At 55.2% G+C, this 18,772-nt stretch overlaps 5 protein-coding genes across 5 annotated transcripts; 3 read left to right on the forward strand and 2 right to left on the reverse strand.

Moving 5' to 3' along the window:
- Nucleotides 1–1,783: 1,783 nt before the first annotated feature.
- Nucleotides 1,784–3,639, forward strand: MFIFM68171_08696 (Cytochrome P450 monooxygenase; the record flags this gene model as incomplete). The annotated part of the gene is made up of 5 exons (XM_071064116.1): nucleotides 1,784–1,891; nucleotides 1,973–2,781; nucleotides 2,851–2,902; nucleotides 2,956–3,170; nucleotides 3,222–3,639. 5 exons carry the CDS (start codon nucleotides 1,784–1,786, stop codon nucleotides 3,637–3,639), a joined length of 1,602 nt encoding a protein of 533 aa, XP_070920217.1.
- A 1,386-nt stretch (nucleotides 3,640–5,025) lies between these two features.
- MFIFM68171_08697 (Extracellular sialidase/neuraminidase) lies at nucleotides 5,026–6,253 on the forward strand (the record flags this gene model as incomplete). Its single annotated transcript, XM_071064117.1, has 2 exons — nucleotides 5,026–5,046; nucleotides 5,216–6,253. The coding sequence occupies 2 exons, from the start codon at nucleotides 5,026–5,028 to the stop codon at nucleotides 6,251–6,253; spliced, it is 1,059 nt and encodes a 352-aa protein (XP_070920218.1).
- A 241-nt stretch (nucleotides 6,254–6,494) lies between these two features.
- MFIFM68171_08698 (uncharacterized protein) lies at nucleotides 6,495–11,012 on the reverse strand (the record flags this gene model as incomplete). Its single annotated transcript, XM_071064118.1, has 1 exon — nucleotides 6,495–11,012. One exon carries the CDS (start codon nucleotides 11,010–11,012, stop codon nucleotides 6,495–6,497), a length of 4,518 nt encoding a protein of 1,505 aa, XP_070920219.1.
- A 405-nt stretch (nucleotides 11,013–11,417) lies between these two features.
- On the forward strand, nucleotides 11,418–13,934 carry MFIFM68171_08699 (uncharacterized protein; the record flags this gene model as incomplete). The annotated part of the gene is made up of 7 exons (XM_071064119.1): nucleotides 11,418–11,586; nucleotides 11,764–12,021; nucleotides 12,074–12,579; nucleotides 12,660–12,689; nucleotides 12,770–12,894; nucleotides 12,971–13,274; nucleotides 13,338–13,934. 7 exons carry the CDS (start codon nucleotides 11,418–11,420, stop codon nucleotides 13,932–13,934), a joined length of 1,989 nt encoding a protein of 662 aa, XP_070920220.1.
- Nucleotides 13,935–14,434: 500 nt separating this feature from the next.
- On the reverse strand, nucleotides 14,435–15,430 carry MFIFM68171_08700 (uncharacterized protein; the record flags this gene model as incomplete). Its single annotated transcript, XM_071064120.1, has 1 exon — nucleotides 14,435–15,430. One exon carries the CDS (start codon nucleotides 15,428–15,430, stop codon nucleotides 14,435–14,437), a length of 996 nt encoding a protein of 331 aa, XP_070920221.1.
- Between the last annotated feature and the right edge of the window lie 3,342 nt (nucleotides 15,431–18,772).

Below are 18,772 nucleotides of genomic sequence, written 5' to 3' on the forward strand. Positions count from 1 at the left end.
GACTTTGTCTTCCGATCAATTCGTTAGGAAGTCGACGAGTCGGGACGAGCAAACAACTGAACGCCCCTAGCACCCAATTACGGACAACAGCCGGCCAACCCCGCTGATTGCCGATGTGATTGAAGTATTGGCGTGCGACAGATGTCTCTTGTCGTTTGCGCGTTTTCGGCGTGTTACAATAGGGATCAGCGTTGCTGCTGGGCCCAATTGGGCGGCGCTACAAGAAGTTGATGTCAGCGACTGCAGCTGCAACTTCACGAGATCGAGGCGATCTCCCTTTCAGGACCACTCGAGTAAGCCATGTCTCAGAACAGTTACACGGATCATCAGCGAGAGAGATGCAGTGCACTCGTTTTCCTTGGGCTCAGTTGACGTCATGGTTTAAGGTAGCCTGCTGTTTCACTCAGGCCGTCCCGTCCTCAGCTGAGAGGCTGCTGGATACCGTAATTATTAAATGGCTGGCCGGGACAGTTAGGTTGTTACCTGTAATCCCCAAATTCGGTGAGCAGTCCACATTGCCCCACCGCTAGACTTCAGAAATCAGTGCTTGGATGTGTATTTGTTGTAATGGGCGAAAACGTGCTTACTAATGTAATTAACTACCTGAATTTGCCGTGACGACAGAGGATAAAGCACAAGAGAATTGCTGTGATAAGAAACACAGTTAGTTATATCATATAATATATGACATGTATTACGTTGGAAATAACCTTTTTTGTTTTTTTCTTTTCCTCTTTTTTAATTATTTTCTCTTTTTGTACCATTTGTCAAGAATTCATTACTAATTAAAATGTTTACTCCCCCCAACGCAGAGAACTTTATTAAATGGTCCTTGCGCCGGTTACTGTACAGTCTAATCACATGACATTTACGAGGCGAGCCAAAAGCGGCCAAATTATTTTGTTATGCCAGCCGAACCTTGACCCTTGTCAACGTGTGGAATACAGTTAAGAGTCATATTGCACTGTGAGTTGTATCCTCCCCGACCCCGTTCTTGGTGTCAGCCAACAACAGCGGGCAAAATTGAAACTGTAGATATCTTGAGAAACTGGTGTGAAGTAGTGTTGTTGGCAGCTTGACTCGCAATCAGTTGTATTTTATGCGCTCTAATCTAATCACGGATCCTATCCGAACCAGAGAAATTTACGCGCGCGGCGCAGTCAGTGGTACGGAGGCTAGATTTGGAGGATAGATTTGGGTAAGAATGCAGTCAATCGAAGCGATGTTAACCCATACCTGGATACGATAGAAAGGAAAATTCAAATGCCATTCGGGAGATTTAGAAAGCAGTAGGTCAAGTTAGATCTGACCATTGAAGACATCGTCAAAGTACCTTGGGTACCTCTGTACCTCCGTGTCTCTCGAAAGTTTGGATTTTGCCAGGGCTTCGAGCACACTGTGTGGTCTGTGCACCTACTAGACCTACTAACAGAACGATTCGGTCACTTTTGGCTCCAAGCCTCTGTAGGTAATCTCGCCTCAACATCCTCGAGTCCGAGTCGTCGAATGTTGAGCTGTTCCGGATCACCCCTTGTTAACATTAATATCAGTATGGCTTCTTGGATCCTTGTCCGCGTCGAATAGCGCCTCGAGCTGTGTGGCGAACCGAATACGAGACGTGAGTGAGATTTTAGGGCCAACCATTTCGCGTCTGGAAGCCTACTGTTCTTTTTGCCCAAATATCTTCGTCGTCGCCCTCCGAAGGACAACGGCTGCATGTCCGAACTTCAACACCTGGCTCCATTGCGACGCGTGACGATCATCAACTTAACACTCACCCATGATGTTGAAGCTTGCCAATACCTTCTGGCTTGCTGTCACCGCGGTCGGCACAGCACTTGTTTACTTTGCCGTCCGCCTGTCAGCTCGGCGCCGATATTACCGTGATCTGGTATGTTTGTCCTAGCAACGAGTTTGCAACATGCACAACTCAGATTCCGAAGGAGGCCCATATTGACCCCACTCCGCGCAGCCAAAACCGCCACATTCGACCTTCTGGGGACATTTGAAGTTGATGGGCGAGTACATGGACAAGATTGTTCCTGCCAACTACTTGCAAGCGGCCCTGGCACAGATCAAGCAAGACTTTAACCTCCCGGACGTCTTTTATTTGGATCTTTGGCCCTTTGGCCCGGAGTTTATCGTGTGCTGCACTCCCGATGCTGCGGCGCTCTCCACCACTGTAACGCCGTTCCCACAGTCCGGCGTTGTGGAGGAGTTCTTTGCTAGATCCATAGGGTCAACGTTCATTGAATCCACCAACGGAGCGCTGTGGAAGGAGCTGCATCGAATGCTCGCCCCTGGACTGACCCCCAGCGCTGTTCGATCATATCATCAACTCATTGTCGACGAGGCCAAGTTGTTCCATGATCGCCTTCGGCAGTTCGCAGCCTCGGGAGAAACATTTGACATGCACAGCGAGCTCGGCAAATACCCATTTGAGGTCATCTGGCAGGTCTTTTTTGGCGAGCGACTTAACACGCAGTCTAAAGGCTCTCGGCTGTACGAAGACTCTAGGCGTCTGAACGACGTTGCTGGTATTACCATGACCGCACGGAACCCCATCACCAAGTGGAAGGCTTCCCGAGAAGTTAAGGAAATCGTGAAGCGAATCGATGCAGCGGTCGAGGAACGCCTTCGATCGCGCTTCACAGCTCTTGGGGCCGAGAAGAGCCTCCCGACCAGGACGACCGCAGGCAACCTGCTTGACAGGATGCTTCTTTCCTCTGTGCAAAACGGATCACCGTTGGATGAGCACTTGATGAAACTCGTCAAGGAAAAGTAATAATCGCCCCGGGAACTTTCTCTTGCCTTGTTGTAAACCCGAGACAAATGCTGACAAGATCCCAGCGCCAAAGGTTTCCTGGTGGCCGGATATGGCACAACGACCGACGCCTCCAGCGCAAGTGATTTCCCAATCTGCCATTTCCAACAAGAGCTGACATTGCATTGCAGTATGTATTCATGCTACTCGGGGCGTTTCCTGAAGTCCTCCGCAAACTCCGTGAGGAACACGATCGGATGTTTGACAAGGACTTTGACAAAACCCTTGAACTCTTGCGGCAAGATCCAGGGCGCATCAAGGGGCTCGATTACACCACAGCTGTCATTTATGAGACAATGCGCTTCTTCCCCGTCGGCATGGTCTGCAGATCGCCCCCGCCTGGGATGTAAGTCTCCCAATATCCCACCCGACAGCAACCGTCTAACTTTCATGGAAGGACGTCGTTCGAGTACAACGGGAAACATTATCCTCTCCGGGACCACCAGATCGCTATCGTTAGCTATATTATGCACTATGACTCCAACAATTTCGATGAGCCGAAGGAGTTCAAGCCCGAACGCTTCCTAGGCGCGGATGCGGCCCATTCCCGCAACGCTTTTCGTCCGTTCGAGAGAGGGCTTCGGTCTTGTATGGGCCAGACCTTGGCCATGGACGAAATGAAAGTTCTCCTACTTATGACAGTGCGATGGTTCGATTTCGAGCTCAGGGACCACAACCCTGTCAAGGAGCCGCGGCTCGGACACACCAAGTTGGACACCATATTGGGCGACCATGCCTTCCAAACCGTTCGGTTTACCGCCGGGCCCACGGGAGCGGTGAGAATGCGTGTGCACCCAACAAGTGCAGCAAACTGAAAGTACGAGGTTGTGGCCGGTACGATGGATTTAATACTACAGAGATCCAGACTTTAGACGGATATATTAACGCTGAAAATACCTTAGGCTTGGCTAAATACAAATTTCTCGTTCAGTCAAAATACTTAATCACGCTTCTGTAATCTCACCACACCGCGTCCGCTATGCTGACGACATAAGCAACATAATAACTACCTTACTACTTAGGTAGCTTGCCCCGACGCTTTATTCGTAATTATCGTACAGCCCGAGCTAGGGCGGGATGAGCGATGCCATTTGCTTTCCCTAGCAATAACTAGCGTCACTTAATCACAACTAGGGACCTAGTCAGCTCACAGCACTCAGTATCTTCCATGACGAATGAAGGATATGCCCCCGCCAAGTATCCGCACAAGGGGCATCCTCCTGAGCGTTATATGTCGCCTAAATCGAGGGCGTTGCTCCAAATAAAACGGCTGCCTGTATCTATGGCCTTCTGATCTCGGACGCGACGCAGTTGCCTCAACTGGAAAGCAGATTGTCGTGGGTTACAAAATGCTGGACTCGCCGTGTAGGTTCATTCTGTCGTCAACAGATAGCCCCAGGCTTGGTCCTCTCAGTCTTAACCAGGGGCTGCTCATATGCTACGACTTGGCTGCTCCCCTCCGCCTTGGTGTGATGCTGCTGAATGGACGGCCTCACGTCTCGGTGAGGGCGGTATCAATATCTGTCGACCACGGTGAATGCGCACCCGCGGCCTGGTTGTGGTTGTCGGTGCTGTTACCGAAATTTGATGCAAAGGAGGGCGACTAATTACGTCCCAGGTTAAGGGACAGTGCTTTTCGGACAGTATCCATTAGGTTTGCTTTTTTCTCATTCAAGACCCCAGGTCGTTCCCTATTTCTTAAAAGCACCAATCAATTGACAAAACTGGGATGGATTGTTACGTCGGGTAAGCACGGATTGCGCATCGAGTTTTCCCCGAGGATGCTAGGTCAGCATCCAGGATAATAGGGCACAGCACGTAGGTCATTCGCCCCTTTCGACTGGCTTCCTCAGAAGACATGGAGGGACTCCGTCTCGGCTGGATCACGGACTGCTTAATGACCTTCCAAATGCAATCAAAGCGACTATAAACACCATCACACCTTGCCTCCTATTCTCTAGGGCAGCTAGCCCGTGACGGTAATCCATAAGCCGGTACAAAAACGATACCGGCTCAGCTTCGCAGAAAGCTTAAAGATATGAGAGAGTTTAATTCAAGATATTTCCCACCAGTCCCCAAGCCACCCCTAGGTTGAACCACAACATTAGAGCCGTAGCCTCCCACGTCTTTCCATCCCTGCTCCTCCTCCTCTCAATTCCTGATCACATTGATTCGCTCCAAGACACCCAACAGCAGCCGGAATGCGTTGGCTGCGAGGCGCGGTCCTCTGGGCGCTACTTTGCCCCCTTTCCCGGGCCGCAGTGGATGACCCAGCCGGAGACGCCCCCCAGTACCACAAATAATTCGTTCTGTTCCGCAGTGGTAACATGGCCTCCCCGGATAAGCTCTCCAGCGGCGTCGGTTTTCACTCGTTCCGTATCCCGGCGGTAGTCCGGAGCCAGCACTGGCAGAATACTTGCCTTTGCAGAAGGTCGCAGGCACACAAACCAAGACTTTGGCGACATAAATCTGGTCTACAAGCGGACCAAAACAACTAGCAACCACGGGGCAGACCCTGGCAACTGGGAGGCCCTGCGAGAAGTGGTTGGAACTGGCCCCGGAACGTGGGGTAACCCTACGCCTGTTGTTGACGGGGACACCATCTACCTTTTTATGTCGTGGAACGGAGGCGGCTACAGCCAGAACGGAAATGACGCGCTCCCAGACGGCAGCACCACTAAGAAGATCGACAGCAGCTGGGAAGGTCGGCGGCATCTGTACTTGTCAGTCAGCACGGATGATGGTAATACCTGGTCTAAGCCCGAGGACCTTACAAGATCGCTGATTCCGGATGAGTGGGCATGGGACGCCGTTGGCCCTGGTATTGGCATCAAGCTCACCGGCGGCGAGCTCGTAGTCCCGACCCAGAGACGCAACATCATCGGCCGAGGCACCCCTGGCAACCGCACTTGGTCCTTACAGCTTCTCCCCAGCGGCGGATCCGAGGGCACGATTGTGCAGACGCCCGATGGTGGGCTCTACCGTAACGACAGGCCCGGCGGCAACGGAGACTATCGGCGGGTGGCGCGTGGAACACTTGCGTCTTTCGGTGCCTTCGCGGATGATACCGGCCTCCCGGACCCGCGTTGTGAGGGATCGGTTCTCTTCTACAACCAAGCAGACTCAGGGCCGGCGCGGACCGTTTTTATGAACTCGGCGAGCAAAGACAGCCGACGGGCTATGAGGGTGCGCATCAGCTACGACAACGACGCGGCCAAATGGAATTTCGGGCGCGAGCTGAGCGACGCACCCGTGTCGGGCGCCGGGTACGAGGGCGGCTATTCCAGCATGACCAAGACGGCCGACTTTAAGATCGGGGCACTGGTGGAGAGCGATTTCTACAATGACAAGAGCGGGAAGAACTCGTATCGCGCCATCATCTGGCGCAGGTTCAACCTTTCTTGGATCATCAATGGGCCACGCAATTAGATAGTAATGAGCTGTTTCCTATGTCCAGCCATGCCGAGCAGGGTGTGCAGACATTATGTAAATACCTTGATCCTGCTGAGAAGCAAGGACACTCTCGGATAACTAATACTAGTTGCAGAAAGAACAAGGAGGTCCCGTCTCAGACGAGAATACAAGGACGGTCCGCGTTGAACGAGAAGCACGCAATAAGGTAGGCAGCACTGCCTAGTGGCTGATGCACTGAAAAGCGCGTTGCCCAATGTCATCGCTCGGCTTCCACTCGTCGGGAACCTTCTTCCCGGTTCGATCGTGCCCCGAAGTCCTCCTCTTCGTCCCAATGCGTCTCGTCCGCCCGCCCAGTTGCTGCACCCAGCATTTTCGCCAGCTCGACGTGCCCCGACTTCAATGCCCAGGACAGCGCCGTTCTCCCTTCGTCGTCCCGAGCTCGCGCGTCCGTGGCATTGAGCTTGCCAAGCAGCATCTTGGCCATCTCAGCATCGCCTCGCCGGGCTGCCCACATCAGTGACGTCTGGCCCTTGGTTCCTCTCGCGCCTGGCTTGGCACGGTCAGTCTCGAGGAGAAGTTGCACAATGCCGCGATGGCCGTTGCGGACCGCCCACCACACAGCTGTCTGGCCGGCCATGTCGCGTATTGATGCGTTGGCCCCGCCCTTGAGGAGGAAGCGAACCATTTCCTCGTTCCCATTGCGTGCTGCCCACCAGAGAGGTGTGCGTCCCGCATCGTCGCGTTGGTCTATGTCGAAATCGACGTGTTGAAGCAGCACGGTGGCGGTCGCCACGCTTCCACTACGGAGGGCCCACCAAAGCGCCGTCCGACCCATGCCATCGCTAGACGGGGCCGACATGTCGACAGCGGCCGCGAGCATCTCAACCATCTCCTGTGAACCCACCCGGGCAGCCCAATCCAACGGTGTCAATCCGTACACATCCGCCTCGAGTCTAGTACCGCTATACTTGGCACACATCTCCCTCACTACTTCAGTGTGACCGTTCTCTAAGGCCCATCTCAAAGGCGTTTTGCCCTTGTTGTCTTGAGATCCAAGTTCAACAACCGGCGCATCGATCAAGAACTTGACTACTTCGACGCGGCCAGCACCGGCAGCCCAGGATAAAGGGGTACGTCCGGTGCCGTCCCGCTGATTTGGGTTGACTCGTCGGTCGTTGGTTAGTCTAATCAGGTCTCGAACAATCGCCTCATGTCCATTTTCGGCGGCGTAAGAGAGTGGCGAACGGGCTTCACGATCGGGAAGGTCCATCTGAGCCAATCCTGTATCTCGAAGCATTCGAAGCACCTCTCGGTGGCCCTTCCCCGCCGCTTGCGACACGGGAGATCGGCCCTGGTCGTCAACAGCGTCCAAGAGAACCTTGCCAGTGTCTCGGAGAACTTTAACCGCCTCGCGGTCCCCGCTGCCCGCCGCCCACCACAACGGAGTGCGCTTGTGTTCATCTATCAGGTCAGGGTGTGCTCCGGCGTCCAACAGTAACCGAATCATGGAAACAGGGCCTCCGCTCTCGCAATAGTATGAAAGTGCCGTCCTTCCGCTGACGTTTTGACCGTCGACAAATGCACCGAGTTCCAAGAGAGCCCGGACCACTTCATGCCACCCGTTTCGTGCGGCAAGCGGCAATGCGGCCTCGAGCTCTGTCATCAAGAGCTGCTGCGGAACAACGCACAGCAAGTATAACGTCTCTGTTCTCCTCTTGTCTGATATAACCTCGGCCAGTTCGTTCGGCTTGGGGACGACCGGCAGTGCATCGTAAAGCAGTCCTTGGACGCACATCTCTTCACCACAGTCAATTGCTCTCTGTTTCGCCACAACACTATATCGTTGTAGGATCTTTCCAATTTCATCCCCACCCAAATGCTCCGGGCGGAGATATCTTCGAATCATCCGCTGCAGCTTCATGTAACCAGTAAACCTAGCTTCCTCGCTCTGCCCTATACCAAGGGACTTTCGGTGGATTTCACCAACGGCAATAAGACTAGTCGCGAAAACGTCCTGACCCTTGATCGCACTAGCTCGGTTCTCTCCATGCTGGCTGGAGTGAAGATAGACCCACTCTAGTAGTGCTTCTGCCTTGCTCTTCTCCTCGTTGCCTTGCCGGAGACCCGTCATGAGCGCAGACTCCAACGACTCGCTATTCTTCGGCTTCATCTTGTCCCGAAGGCTAGGGATAATACAAAGAACCGCATCGGAGCGGGATCCCAGGCCGTTGTCCGTGAATGTAGCTATCATGGCTGATATCTTTGGGTCCTCGAGGCGGAGCTGATCCGCAGTCCTCGACACCGTCACGCCATCAAATTCGCAGCCGACGTTCCTGACCAACGATTGCACGAGCGCCGAGTAAAGGTCCTGACAACAGTCGGTGAGGAGGCTGTTCCTGGAATTCTTATAAAGAATTCGGATTGGCTTATGGGGTTGACGCCAATCATCATCACAGCTGGCAAAGGCTGGAATGGCGTTCCATCCAAAGAACTGCTTCCAATGCGACACCGTCTCATCTCCAGAATACATTCTCCTCGGGATCCAATTGTGTTGGTCAGGAGAATACCAGATGACTGGCGCGTAACAATGTGCCCGCAGATGTTGGTTCTGAAGAGTACCCCGGAACAGCCCGACTGCAGTATCCAGCCAAAGGTTTAATTCATTCTCCACGGTGTCAAAGTCGTCGGCGCCGCCAAGTTCCCGGCTTATTTCCGAAGATGAGAGAATACGGGCTCTGGGTACCTCACTGGGCGTATTGTGATGCCCATCAATGTGCCGGGGTCCTTGGATATTCAGCGTGTTCCTCTTCAGGGACCACACCCACAAGCCGAGGATGGCTTCCAGCTTCGATGAGTCAACGACCCAGGCACTTCCGGCTCCCCCGCTTGAAGGGTAGAGGGACAATTTGATATAATCTGACTGCCACCTCTCCTTGGCCGGATCCTTGGCCATTTCTAACCACGAGCCGAGCACTCCGATTATCACCGGCGTTTGACTCTGCCCGACGCCTAGGAGGGCTTCAGCCGCTCCACATAGAGCTGCAGCTAATTTCTGCGCCATATCGCGGACATGGACTTGCTCATTGCTCCATGTCTGAAAAGTTTGCGGCATTAGAGGAGTGGGAGGCTGATGACCGGTGAGATGGGCAAGTCTCGTTCTGGATCTCAAGAGCCTCTCAGAGCGGCTTGGGCCATCATTCGACGCGCTCTCTGAATTCTGAACCTTGGGATAGCCCATAACGTTCCAGCAGACCACTTTGAGAAATGTCTTATCCTCATCATCGGCATCAAGCCGAAACGCAAGCTCGTCCAGCTCGAATCCAAGGACCATGTCCGACATGCCTCTAAACAGATTGTCAAGGTTCCGGAGACGCCGCATCCGCAGGCATGCTCTCAGAATGCTCATCAAGAGCGTGATGCCAAGCTGAGCAATCGAGATCGAGGCGTTCATGCCTCGTAGGCCAATGAACTGGGCGATGTACCCGCCAACCGTCAGAACGACGGAAGCCCAGGTGTAAGGATAAGGATGGAACGCCTCAGTTGGCCGCTTGGTAGATGTGGTATACTCCAAAAGCGGCTTTTCGCTTATGTCTTCGACGTATGCAAAGGCATCGAAAGTCTCGTCTCCGACGACTTGATTGCCCGGCTGCATCCAAAACAGCTGTGACTGTTGCTGTTCGGCACCTTCGGTTCTCCGCCTGTACTTCCGTTCCTCGGTGCTTTCACCGATCAAGGCAGCACACGCCAGCATACCGCCACACACACAGAGAGTCCCAATGACGAACGACACCGAAGATCCATTGTTGGACACCGCGGCCGCCACATCGATGACACTCTCCGGAGACCCCTCCGTGGTCCATTGAAGCTTCCACGATATGACGGCGGCCATGACGATGACGCCGCTTTGGAGGACGAAGCCCAAAAGGGCGACAATCCCAAATACCCAGCGCGGAGGCTTCAGGATGCCGATGTTGATGGAAATATTGGGGTTCTGGACCAGCATCTCAGGGGACGCATCCGAGTGCTGGGTTGGCTCCAGGCCATCGGACGACGGAAGGGATTCTGGCTCTGTTGGCTCCAGGATGCTCACCACAGCCTGTGCATCTCTCGGTGTCTTCTCGGCAGGCTCGGCGGTTTGCTGCTGTTTTGGGCTCTCTCTTGCGAGCTCCACATCCGGGCCTCTACGGCGCCTGCGCAGGAGATGCCCCGATCCCAGTAGTCGCTTGACCAGGTCGACCGGCCGCCTGTTTCGACTCTTCTTGGGCACCCACGCAGCGTTGGGATTTTTCTCATTGCGCTTCAAGTAGTCCCGAAAGAGATACACGCCCATCACATATTGGCCGTTCTCGACTTTGTCCTCTTCGCCGTGGCCGCGAACGCGCACAATCTCCAAGATTTTGGGTCTTCCGAACACGCGAGTGATGCCTCCTCGATGGAAGAGTTCGCAAACATCCCGGCTTGTCGACGTACATAACTCGGCCTCGACGGTGCCGTCGCCCTCTCGCGCCCGGCCTATGAACGCCCGCAGAGAGGCATCTCCGGTGACACGTATGGCAGACGTGATGGCCGTGACGATCCCCACCGGCGCCATGGCGAATATGAAGTAGTCGAGAAAGGATGTGCTCTCGCTAAAGTACTGGATGGTGATCTTCTCGCCAAAGAGCGCGAGAAGCGGCGCGACATCGGAGGCTAGGTTGTTGGAGAAGTCGTCCAAGCCGCTGGCGGAAGCGCCAGCGGCGCAGCCAAGGATGGCGAAGAGCCACACGAAGTTCATCCTCCAAGGTTGCTGGTCTTGAGGGCCATAAGATTCCTTGAGCTGGACCGCGCGTGCGGACTAGAAATCACAACTACATGACCATCGAAGCGGGGAGTTATGAACGGCCGCGTGGCGCGGGCAAGCCAATCTGACGCCCTTTAACCCCCCCACCACTCATACCCTGCAGCCGATTCAGCTCGCCATCGATGTGTGCGATATGCAACTGTCATTTGTCAGGACGACGACGATGCAACGCTGCATAGAGCTGATCATCTCTGCTTCTGTGCCCTTGACTGCAGCCCGCATCCGAAGCCCAAAGGTCCACCTCAATCACTGGAATTTCCCTCCCACTCCAGCAAGTTCGTTGCTGTCGTTGATTTCGCATGAAAGCCGGGCCATTGGTGGTCTGTAGTGTCAGAGAAGATGGTCCAAGAGCGAGCGCGGCGGCAGGAGTCCGACAGCGATTATAGTGACGGCTCCGGCGAGGACCCTGGTGATGTGGCTGGAGGCCATACGAGCGCATCTCGCACGGCCTCGGAAGTCAAGAACCGTGATTCTGTCGATGCTCCAGCTCTTTGCCGGGCGATTCTACGTCAGTCTCCGCGGGCCGCAAGGATGATTGGGTCCTTGAGAGCCGAAGATGCAGTATTTTCGGAGCCGGACAGCAGAGGGTGGACGCCACTCCACTTGACCGTCACTTTAGGAGTTCAGAATGGTAAAAGCCCGGCCTCATCAGACACCCAACCTGCTTGCTTCACTTATGATACAGTTCGCCATCTAATTTCCCGATCACCGGGAGTCCTTCTGATTGGAGACCACCAGAACCGAACTCCCTACCAGCTACGTCTTGAACAAATCGGAGTGTCTTTGATGGCTCGCAGCCGTCATGGACAAGATATGAAAGACAAGCACCGCCGCTACGAGAGCGCTACTGCGAGCGATTCTATCCTTTCGTACATCCGGGCCTATTGCATCAGGAACTTCAATGCGGAGGATACGATACGGGCACTGTATCCACCTGGCCAAGGTGAGTCGATTTAAGGCCCAAAGTACGGTATCTAAGGCTTATGGAATACTAGAGAAGTCCATCAACTTTAATCTGATTGGGATTGCGGCCCCCGTGCCAGAGGATCATTTGAATTGGCTGGAACGCCATCTCACACTCGAGTCCGTCCTGAGTCAGGTCACACTACCGAGCATCAAATCCACGCCCCTGCAGCCAGGCACGGAAACTACCAATGATGTGGCAGCTCGGCGGGCTCAATATTCCAATGCGCGGCGCACAAGCCGGAGAGACGCGGTTCGCGTTTTCTCCTGGCTCCGAAAAAGAGGGGTTGAGAAGGTCATCAAGGTCGTTGTGATGGACACGGACGAGCACTTCCATGACGATGAGGCGATCGAGAACGCACTCGAAGGTTTCGAAGTTGAGAAGTGGGATTGGAAGCGATACGACATACCGAGCGGCGTAATCGCCAGATCCACCAGTGCTGTGGAGGACGTGACTCTATACTTCTCGGGCAATGATGCCATCCTTGATGATTGGGGTGGAGCGGAAGGATTTGGAAACGAGTCTCTGTTTCCCGAGGTAATTACTTGACACCGCGGCGAGTCCCATACTCGGGATCATCTATGGATTGCTGCTAACCCCCAACCACCGAACAACAGCTGCGACGAGTTCAGGTCCAACTTGATCCGGTAGGTCGGCTTTGTCTCTTGCGAATGATGCCTCTTACCAATATTCCACCCGTCGCAAACGCTTAGCCTCAATTCTTTAGGGCGTGAGCAATGAGGAGCTTAGGGTGGCAATACTCCGTAAGCTTCGTCGACGCAATGTGGTGGTCGAAGTGGGGATCGATATCGGTTCTAAAAGCTCCGCAAAGACTCGAGACGGGATAGACAGGTATGATTCAACGTCTCCATTTACAGGCCACTACCCCCATTTTGGAACGTCTGACCGTCGTCGTGTTACTCGGCAGTCTATCGAAGTCGTTCTGGAGTCTCTTCGATCGTATCTACCCCAGTCAAGATCTCCCGAGGATCAAGATTGCAATAATCGACGACGGCATCGATGTTATGGAACACGGACTCGCCGAGATGGTCGCAGGCGGTCTCACATTCTCAGATAGTCCATACTTCGTCTCGATGACTGGGCATGGGACAGCGCTGGCACGCGTCATCCAGCGGCTCTGCCCTCACAGTCGCCTCTACGTGGCCAAACTCCCGATTCACACTGACGAGGTGACGCTCGCCCCCCGAATCGACCCACTTTCGATAGCAAAGGTAAGCCGTTGAGTGCTGACTACGCCGTCCAAAGAGACAGCGGATGACTGACTTGTCGAACAGGCCTTGAGGTGGGCTACGGGACATAAAGTAGACATGATCTGCATTGGGTTCACCCAATCATTCCCAGCCAGTTCCGAAGCACTCACACTGCTGGCTGCGCCTGTAGGAGGAGTAGTGCACGAAGGGACTGCAATACTCGTCCCTGCTGGCGATCCCGGCCGCGTCGATGAATCCTCTCTCTCCAAATTCATTGGAACCACCACGATCGGCGACAATTCCTCTCACGGTCCGAACCTGCAGTGGGTAGGATCAGGAGGCGCAGACTTCTTGTTTGACGGATTCCCGGAGGCAATCACTTCCCAAGACGGGGCTGGCAATCTCGAACACATCGTTTCGGGCAGCAGCATAGCCACCGCGGTGGCGTGCGGCTTCGCCGCCCTGCTTCTGCACCTGCGGCGGCTACCGGGATCTGCCGACCGACGAGAAGTTGCCCATCCACCGGATAGCTTCATCCGAAACGTCTTCAGAGGCATGGTGGACAAGCACCAGCCGAAGTACGTGTCTGTGCGGCAGGCCTTGTTGGACATGGTAGGCAACGGCAGGGACGAGCAAGCTTTCAAGGAGAAGGTGGAGAGATATGCGTGGCCCTACATGTAGTTCATGGCGACAGGATTCAGCAATACGTGTTAAGGGCAAGCGGGAACCGGCCTGTGACGGACTCCAGGACGGAATATCCTGTATCCTGTTCCAAACCGAAGTATGCCTGCCTTAGCTACCTACCTAACCACTAGCTTACCTACCCACCGTGAAAGACGAAATAAATAAAAATAAAGACAAAATAAAAATGATATAACTAAAATAAAATAAAACGAAAACGTACTGTCCTCCTCCCTCGCGGGCCCTGGACCATGAAAATCCCCACCCCAACCCAACCTAACCCCCTTTTTTGATGCAAGGCAAAAGGAAAATTGTTCCCCCTATTACGGGGTCGCCAAGATGGATGGATGGGTATCCCACAAAAGTCTAGCAGCAGCAGCAGCAGTAAGCCACCGAGCAGAGAGAAATGCCTACATGCAGAGAGGCCAGAATTCACGGTACGGCACGGTACGGTACGATCCTTTTTTCTTCTTTTGGTTATTTTTTTTTCCCACCTCTTCTCACCCTCCTCGGCACGCGTAGCTGGTCACGGCGCCCACGGGCACCGTCGTCGTCGTGGTGAACACCCCCGGCGGGCCGTACCCGGCCAGCGCCGTGCTGACCACCAGCGCCGAGCAGCCCCGGCAGTCGACCAGCACCGTCGTCGTCGTGTACCCCGCGTAGCTGGTCTGCGTCTTGCCCGCCGACTTCTCCGGCTGCACCACCAGCGTCGTGGCGCACGTGGCCGCGCGGTCGGCGTGCACCGCCCCCGCCTCCGCGGCCCCGTCGTCGTTGCGGTTTCGTCGAGCTCGGAGCTCCGAGTGGAGCGTGGGGGTGGGGTGCGCCGTCGGCGCGCCCGTTATGCTTTGCAACACCCCCTCGCCTGTCGTGGTCGTGGTCGTGGTTGTGGTCGCGGGCGCCCGCCGCGCTATTTGCTCCTGGCCCAGCGCACCGCTCGGCCGGCAGATGGTGCTGTAGTAGGTGCTCGGGGTGGGGACGCGGGCGGTGGCGTTGATGCGTTGGTTGGGGCAGAAGTAGAAGTCCTTTTGGACGAGGAGGTTCTCGCAGCCGTTGCAGTTCACCTGGCGCGTCTGGATCGTGGTCGATGGGTACAACGTCTGCGTCCCGTCCCAGTGGCACGGGTAGCCGTACGTCTCGTACAGGGTTGTGGTGCATCCCGGCCGGGTGGGGAGCGGGTAGATGATGATGGTCTCGTGGGCGGGGTACCCCTGGGAGGAGGCGTCGAGGTTCAGAGCTTCGCGGCGCTCGAGGATCGGCTTCATGGGCCCGCCCGGAACGGCGGTTAGGGGGGTTTCTAGTGATACCGGCGCCGGTTGGACACCGGATCTGGCTGTTGCTGTTGGTGTTGACGTTGCGTGCTCGCCATGGTCTCGGAGTATGCCGTCTGCAGCTTCGAGCCCCGGAACGCCTCCTTGGGCTCCTTCCGGCTGAGCGATAGGGGAGGGGGACACCCGTCCCACTATTGTGGAGAGAAGGAGAAGCCTCAGCAGGTCCATTGTTGACAATCCGTAGGCCTGCGACAAGGATGATGACGCTGGGCGGTGCCGAGAATGCAGATGAGCCGCTTTCCCCGGCCAGGCCGTGGACCTCGAGCCCGGCTCCCCAGAGCGCTTTATATGAGCCAGTGCGCCCGCCTCTCAGGCCTAGCTAGGGCTAGCACAGTGGGCTCCCGGACGGGCAGACCCGACGAAAAGCGCAAGAAAGACACCTTGTCAGGGCGGCGGCCAGACAGCGCCCGTTGGAGTGTTACAATCGTCTATGCAGCGCATCTCAGGTGGGCGCAATATTGTGTTGCTAGTGTGACATCGGCCGCATGGCGTCGAGTGGGATCCGGGGCATGTGTGGGAATCCTGGATGGCGGGCCTGGATCGAGAATCCAATTCGGTGAGGCGCGCCGGGGTCGGCGTGGTGGAAGCAGACAAGCTTCTCCCAAAAAAACAATTTTGGAAACAGGAGGAGGGAGCGGGTTCGGGACCGAGAGTGGTAATATATTGCACTATCGTGTTTGCGAGGGAGGCATTCGGCTTCTGCGTAGGGGAACAATACCTGAGCAAACCCGGGGTATCGCCCGCCGGGGGGGGGGGGTGGTTGGCTCTCCCCCAGATAGCAGCTGAGTCGTCTGGGGGACACGTGAAAGAGGGAACAATCAAGCGAAAGCACACAATTGAGCGCCATGATTGGACGGCTAAATGCGCGGTTGGGCCAGAAAAAACAACAGCCATTCTCCCATGGGTAAAACGGGAAGGTTGAGCTGTGGCACACACTTCTCTCGTTCTTGGGATGGCTTCGGCAGCAGTCCGAATCGGGGCATCACCCAGAGCTGAGGGCTCTCCAGGGTTTCTTCTTGACCACCAAAAAAGCCCAGTCGCCGGATGCAATCCGGACCTCATGTGGAAACGGCGGAAGCAATCTGACCCGCATTCTAGATCTACTATGCAGCAATTTGCCGCGTCGCATTCCCCAGGTCGACGTGGTAAGGTTGAGCGGTACGTGGATCAGAAAGGTTGAGAATTTTCGAGTCCCGACACCGCCAAAACCAAACAGCAGAGCGGGGCAACTACAGTGGGCTATCAGGCCTAAAAATAGCAGCAAGGCCCCCTTGGGCCATGGCAGCCGGCAGGTCGCTGCAGGTCCCGCCCATTCTCGGGTTCAGAATGACTATGCAGTACAGTACTCCACTACAGTGATGCACAGACCGTAGATACTGGACCGTACATGCGTTAACTCTCTCGCGGAGCATCGGATCAACCTGTGTCCTGGCCTCCCTCCATTTCCAGGCTTGACAGGCCATCCTTCCACGTTCTGCCTTGCAGTCTCTGCGAGATCCCGTTGCAGGGCATGGCCCGAATCCAGCTTTTCAAGGCGCACAGGACTCGGGCAGTCACAGCACCTTCCTGTCCTGTCCACGGGCATTTGCAGGCGGCCATTCGCACGCCGTCAGACCGGGTTTGGTGGACCGGACGTAGCATCGAGCCTGGCCCGCATCAGCCGTTGTCAGTGTGACATTGCCGCCTCTGGCACTTCATCTGTCCAGCTTTTCCCAAATGACCGCCGCTGATGCTTTCTCAATGAGACGCCCGCTTTCGTCTCTCTCCCGGTTTTCTCTCTCTCTCTCTCTCTCTCTCTCTCTCTCTCTCTCTCTCTCTCTCTCTCTCTCTCTCTCTCTCTCTCTCTCGCAGTGCCAGAAAGATCAGGATTATCCAGACGGCCAATGCGGGACGGGTTGATCCTCTTCGCTACACCGCCACCGCGGTACAGCATGTTACACCGACGGCTTTCGGCAAGCGGCCGGCCGCGTAGCATTCCCATTTCGGCGTATGATATCATTTACAGCTTTGGGTCCCCTTTTTATCCTTCAACATTATTCTCCAACGGCAGCAATTCGCAGTGTCGATGCTCTCGTACGCGTCCCCTTCACACTCGACACCTTTTACTCGCGAACCACCAGTTACCTTTACCTTACCCTAGTGAATCAAGTAACCATTCCCCATCCCACTCGCACCAAATAACCGCTCAGCAAACATATCTGGACTGCCTCCCGTGCGCCGCAACGGCCCCCTAAAGATGCAGGGAGTAGGTTCCGATCGAGAATTCCACCTCCACCTCCACCTCCGGGCCACCTCCCCCGGCAATCCACGCCGCAGGCAAAAACCCCCATCACATCTCCTTCTCACATCCTAGCAGTACCCTTCGGCAGGCAAAGCAACCGTAGCCGCGCGAGACACGACAGTCCACATGCACGCCATCACCGCTGACGCCAGCAACGACAGTCCGTTACGCCAAGGGCACCTAACCCAAGTAACCCGGAATCCCAGGAGAACGGCCCACTGGCCAGAGGGGAAGCATATGTAGATGCCGGCTCGGTGAGTAATTGCTTTATGTCTTGCCTGTGGCGTCTGGGCTTTGTGCCGGCCGGCTAGGAGCGGTATTCCCTCGCCCATGTCGTAAGTCCCTCACCAAGTCCCGGCGTGTGGTCGTGTGATCTGCCACATTAGATGGCTTGCCGTCTCAATCTCGACGGGGAGAAGTGCCCGCAGGGATTTGATAAATCAAAAAGACGACAGAACGACGCTCGGGCCCGGTCATCAGACGCAACGGTTCGTCGGTTCATTGTCAATGGAATGCTATGTGGTCGAAAAATAGACATCTTCATTCAATCATCAAGAGGCCTTGCGCCGAGATAGCGTGCATCACGGCCGAAGGACGTCTGTCTAGACGAAGTCTCCGACCTGGTAGGTCGACAGTGCTTCTACTTGTCCTCAGCCCTATTTATCTACAACCATCTAAACCAGCAGGGCTGGTGTATATACATCCATCACATGTCGAGTAACATGCTATCCGGCGTACAGCCAGCTCCCGTACGAGGCGGGACGGCTCTGGTACGGCAGCACTGCATCGATACATGAACCAATGGGCTATTGGAGACCAGATAGCAAAACTTGAAGACACGCCGCGGTTGAAGAGGCGGGAACATGTCTGTAAAATATCCTCATGAACATCATGGTGTACAGACATGGACTAGATTAGGCTGGTGGATACCATCATGCTTCGAAGGATGGTTCTCCTGCGTTATGGGGGTACGAAACCCTGGCCAAGAGTTCGACGCAATGAAAGTCCGTCCTAGCTTCCGTAGGGCGGCACTTTTAGGACCCTGCGCCGGGCAGGGCTGTAACCTGATGTCTTGGTGCCCATACCAAAAGCGATCAGGGTCTGTATCATTTATGCGGCGGCGCACCCGGGCCAAACTCGTTGGCGGGTGTAGCGACCGTGAGATGGTGCTGCTGAACCAAAGCTCAACCATCGGCCGACTGAAACTAAGGCGAGATTGTCGAGCTCCG

This window comes from Madurella fahalii (assembly GCF_045866475.1).
Source record: "Madurella fahalii IFM 68171 DNA, scaffold_5, whole genome shotgun sequence".
Classification (NCBI taxonomy): domain Eukaryota; kingdom Fungi; phylum Ascomycota; class Sordariomycetes; order Sordariales; genus Madurella; species Madurella fahalii.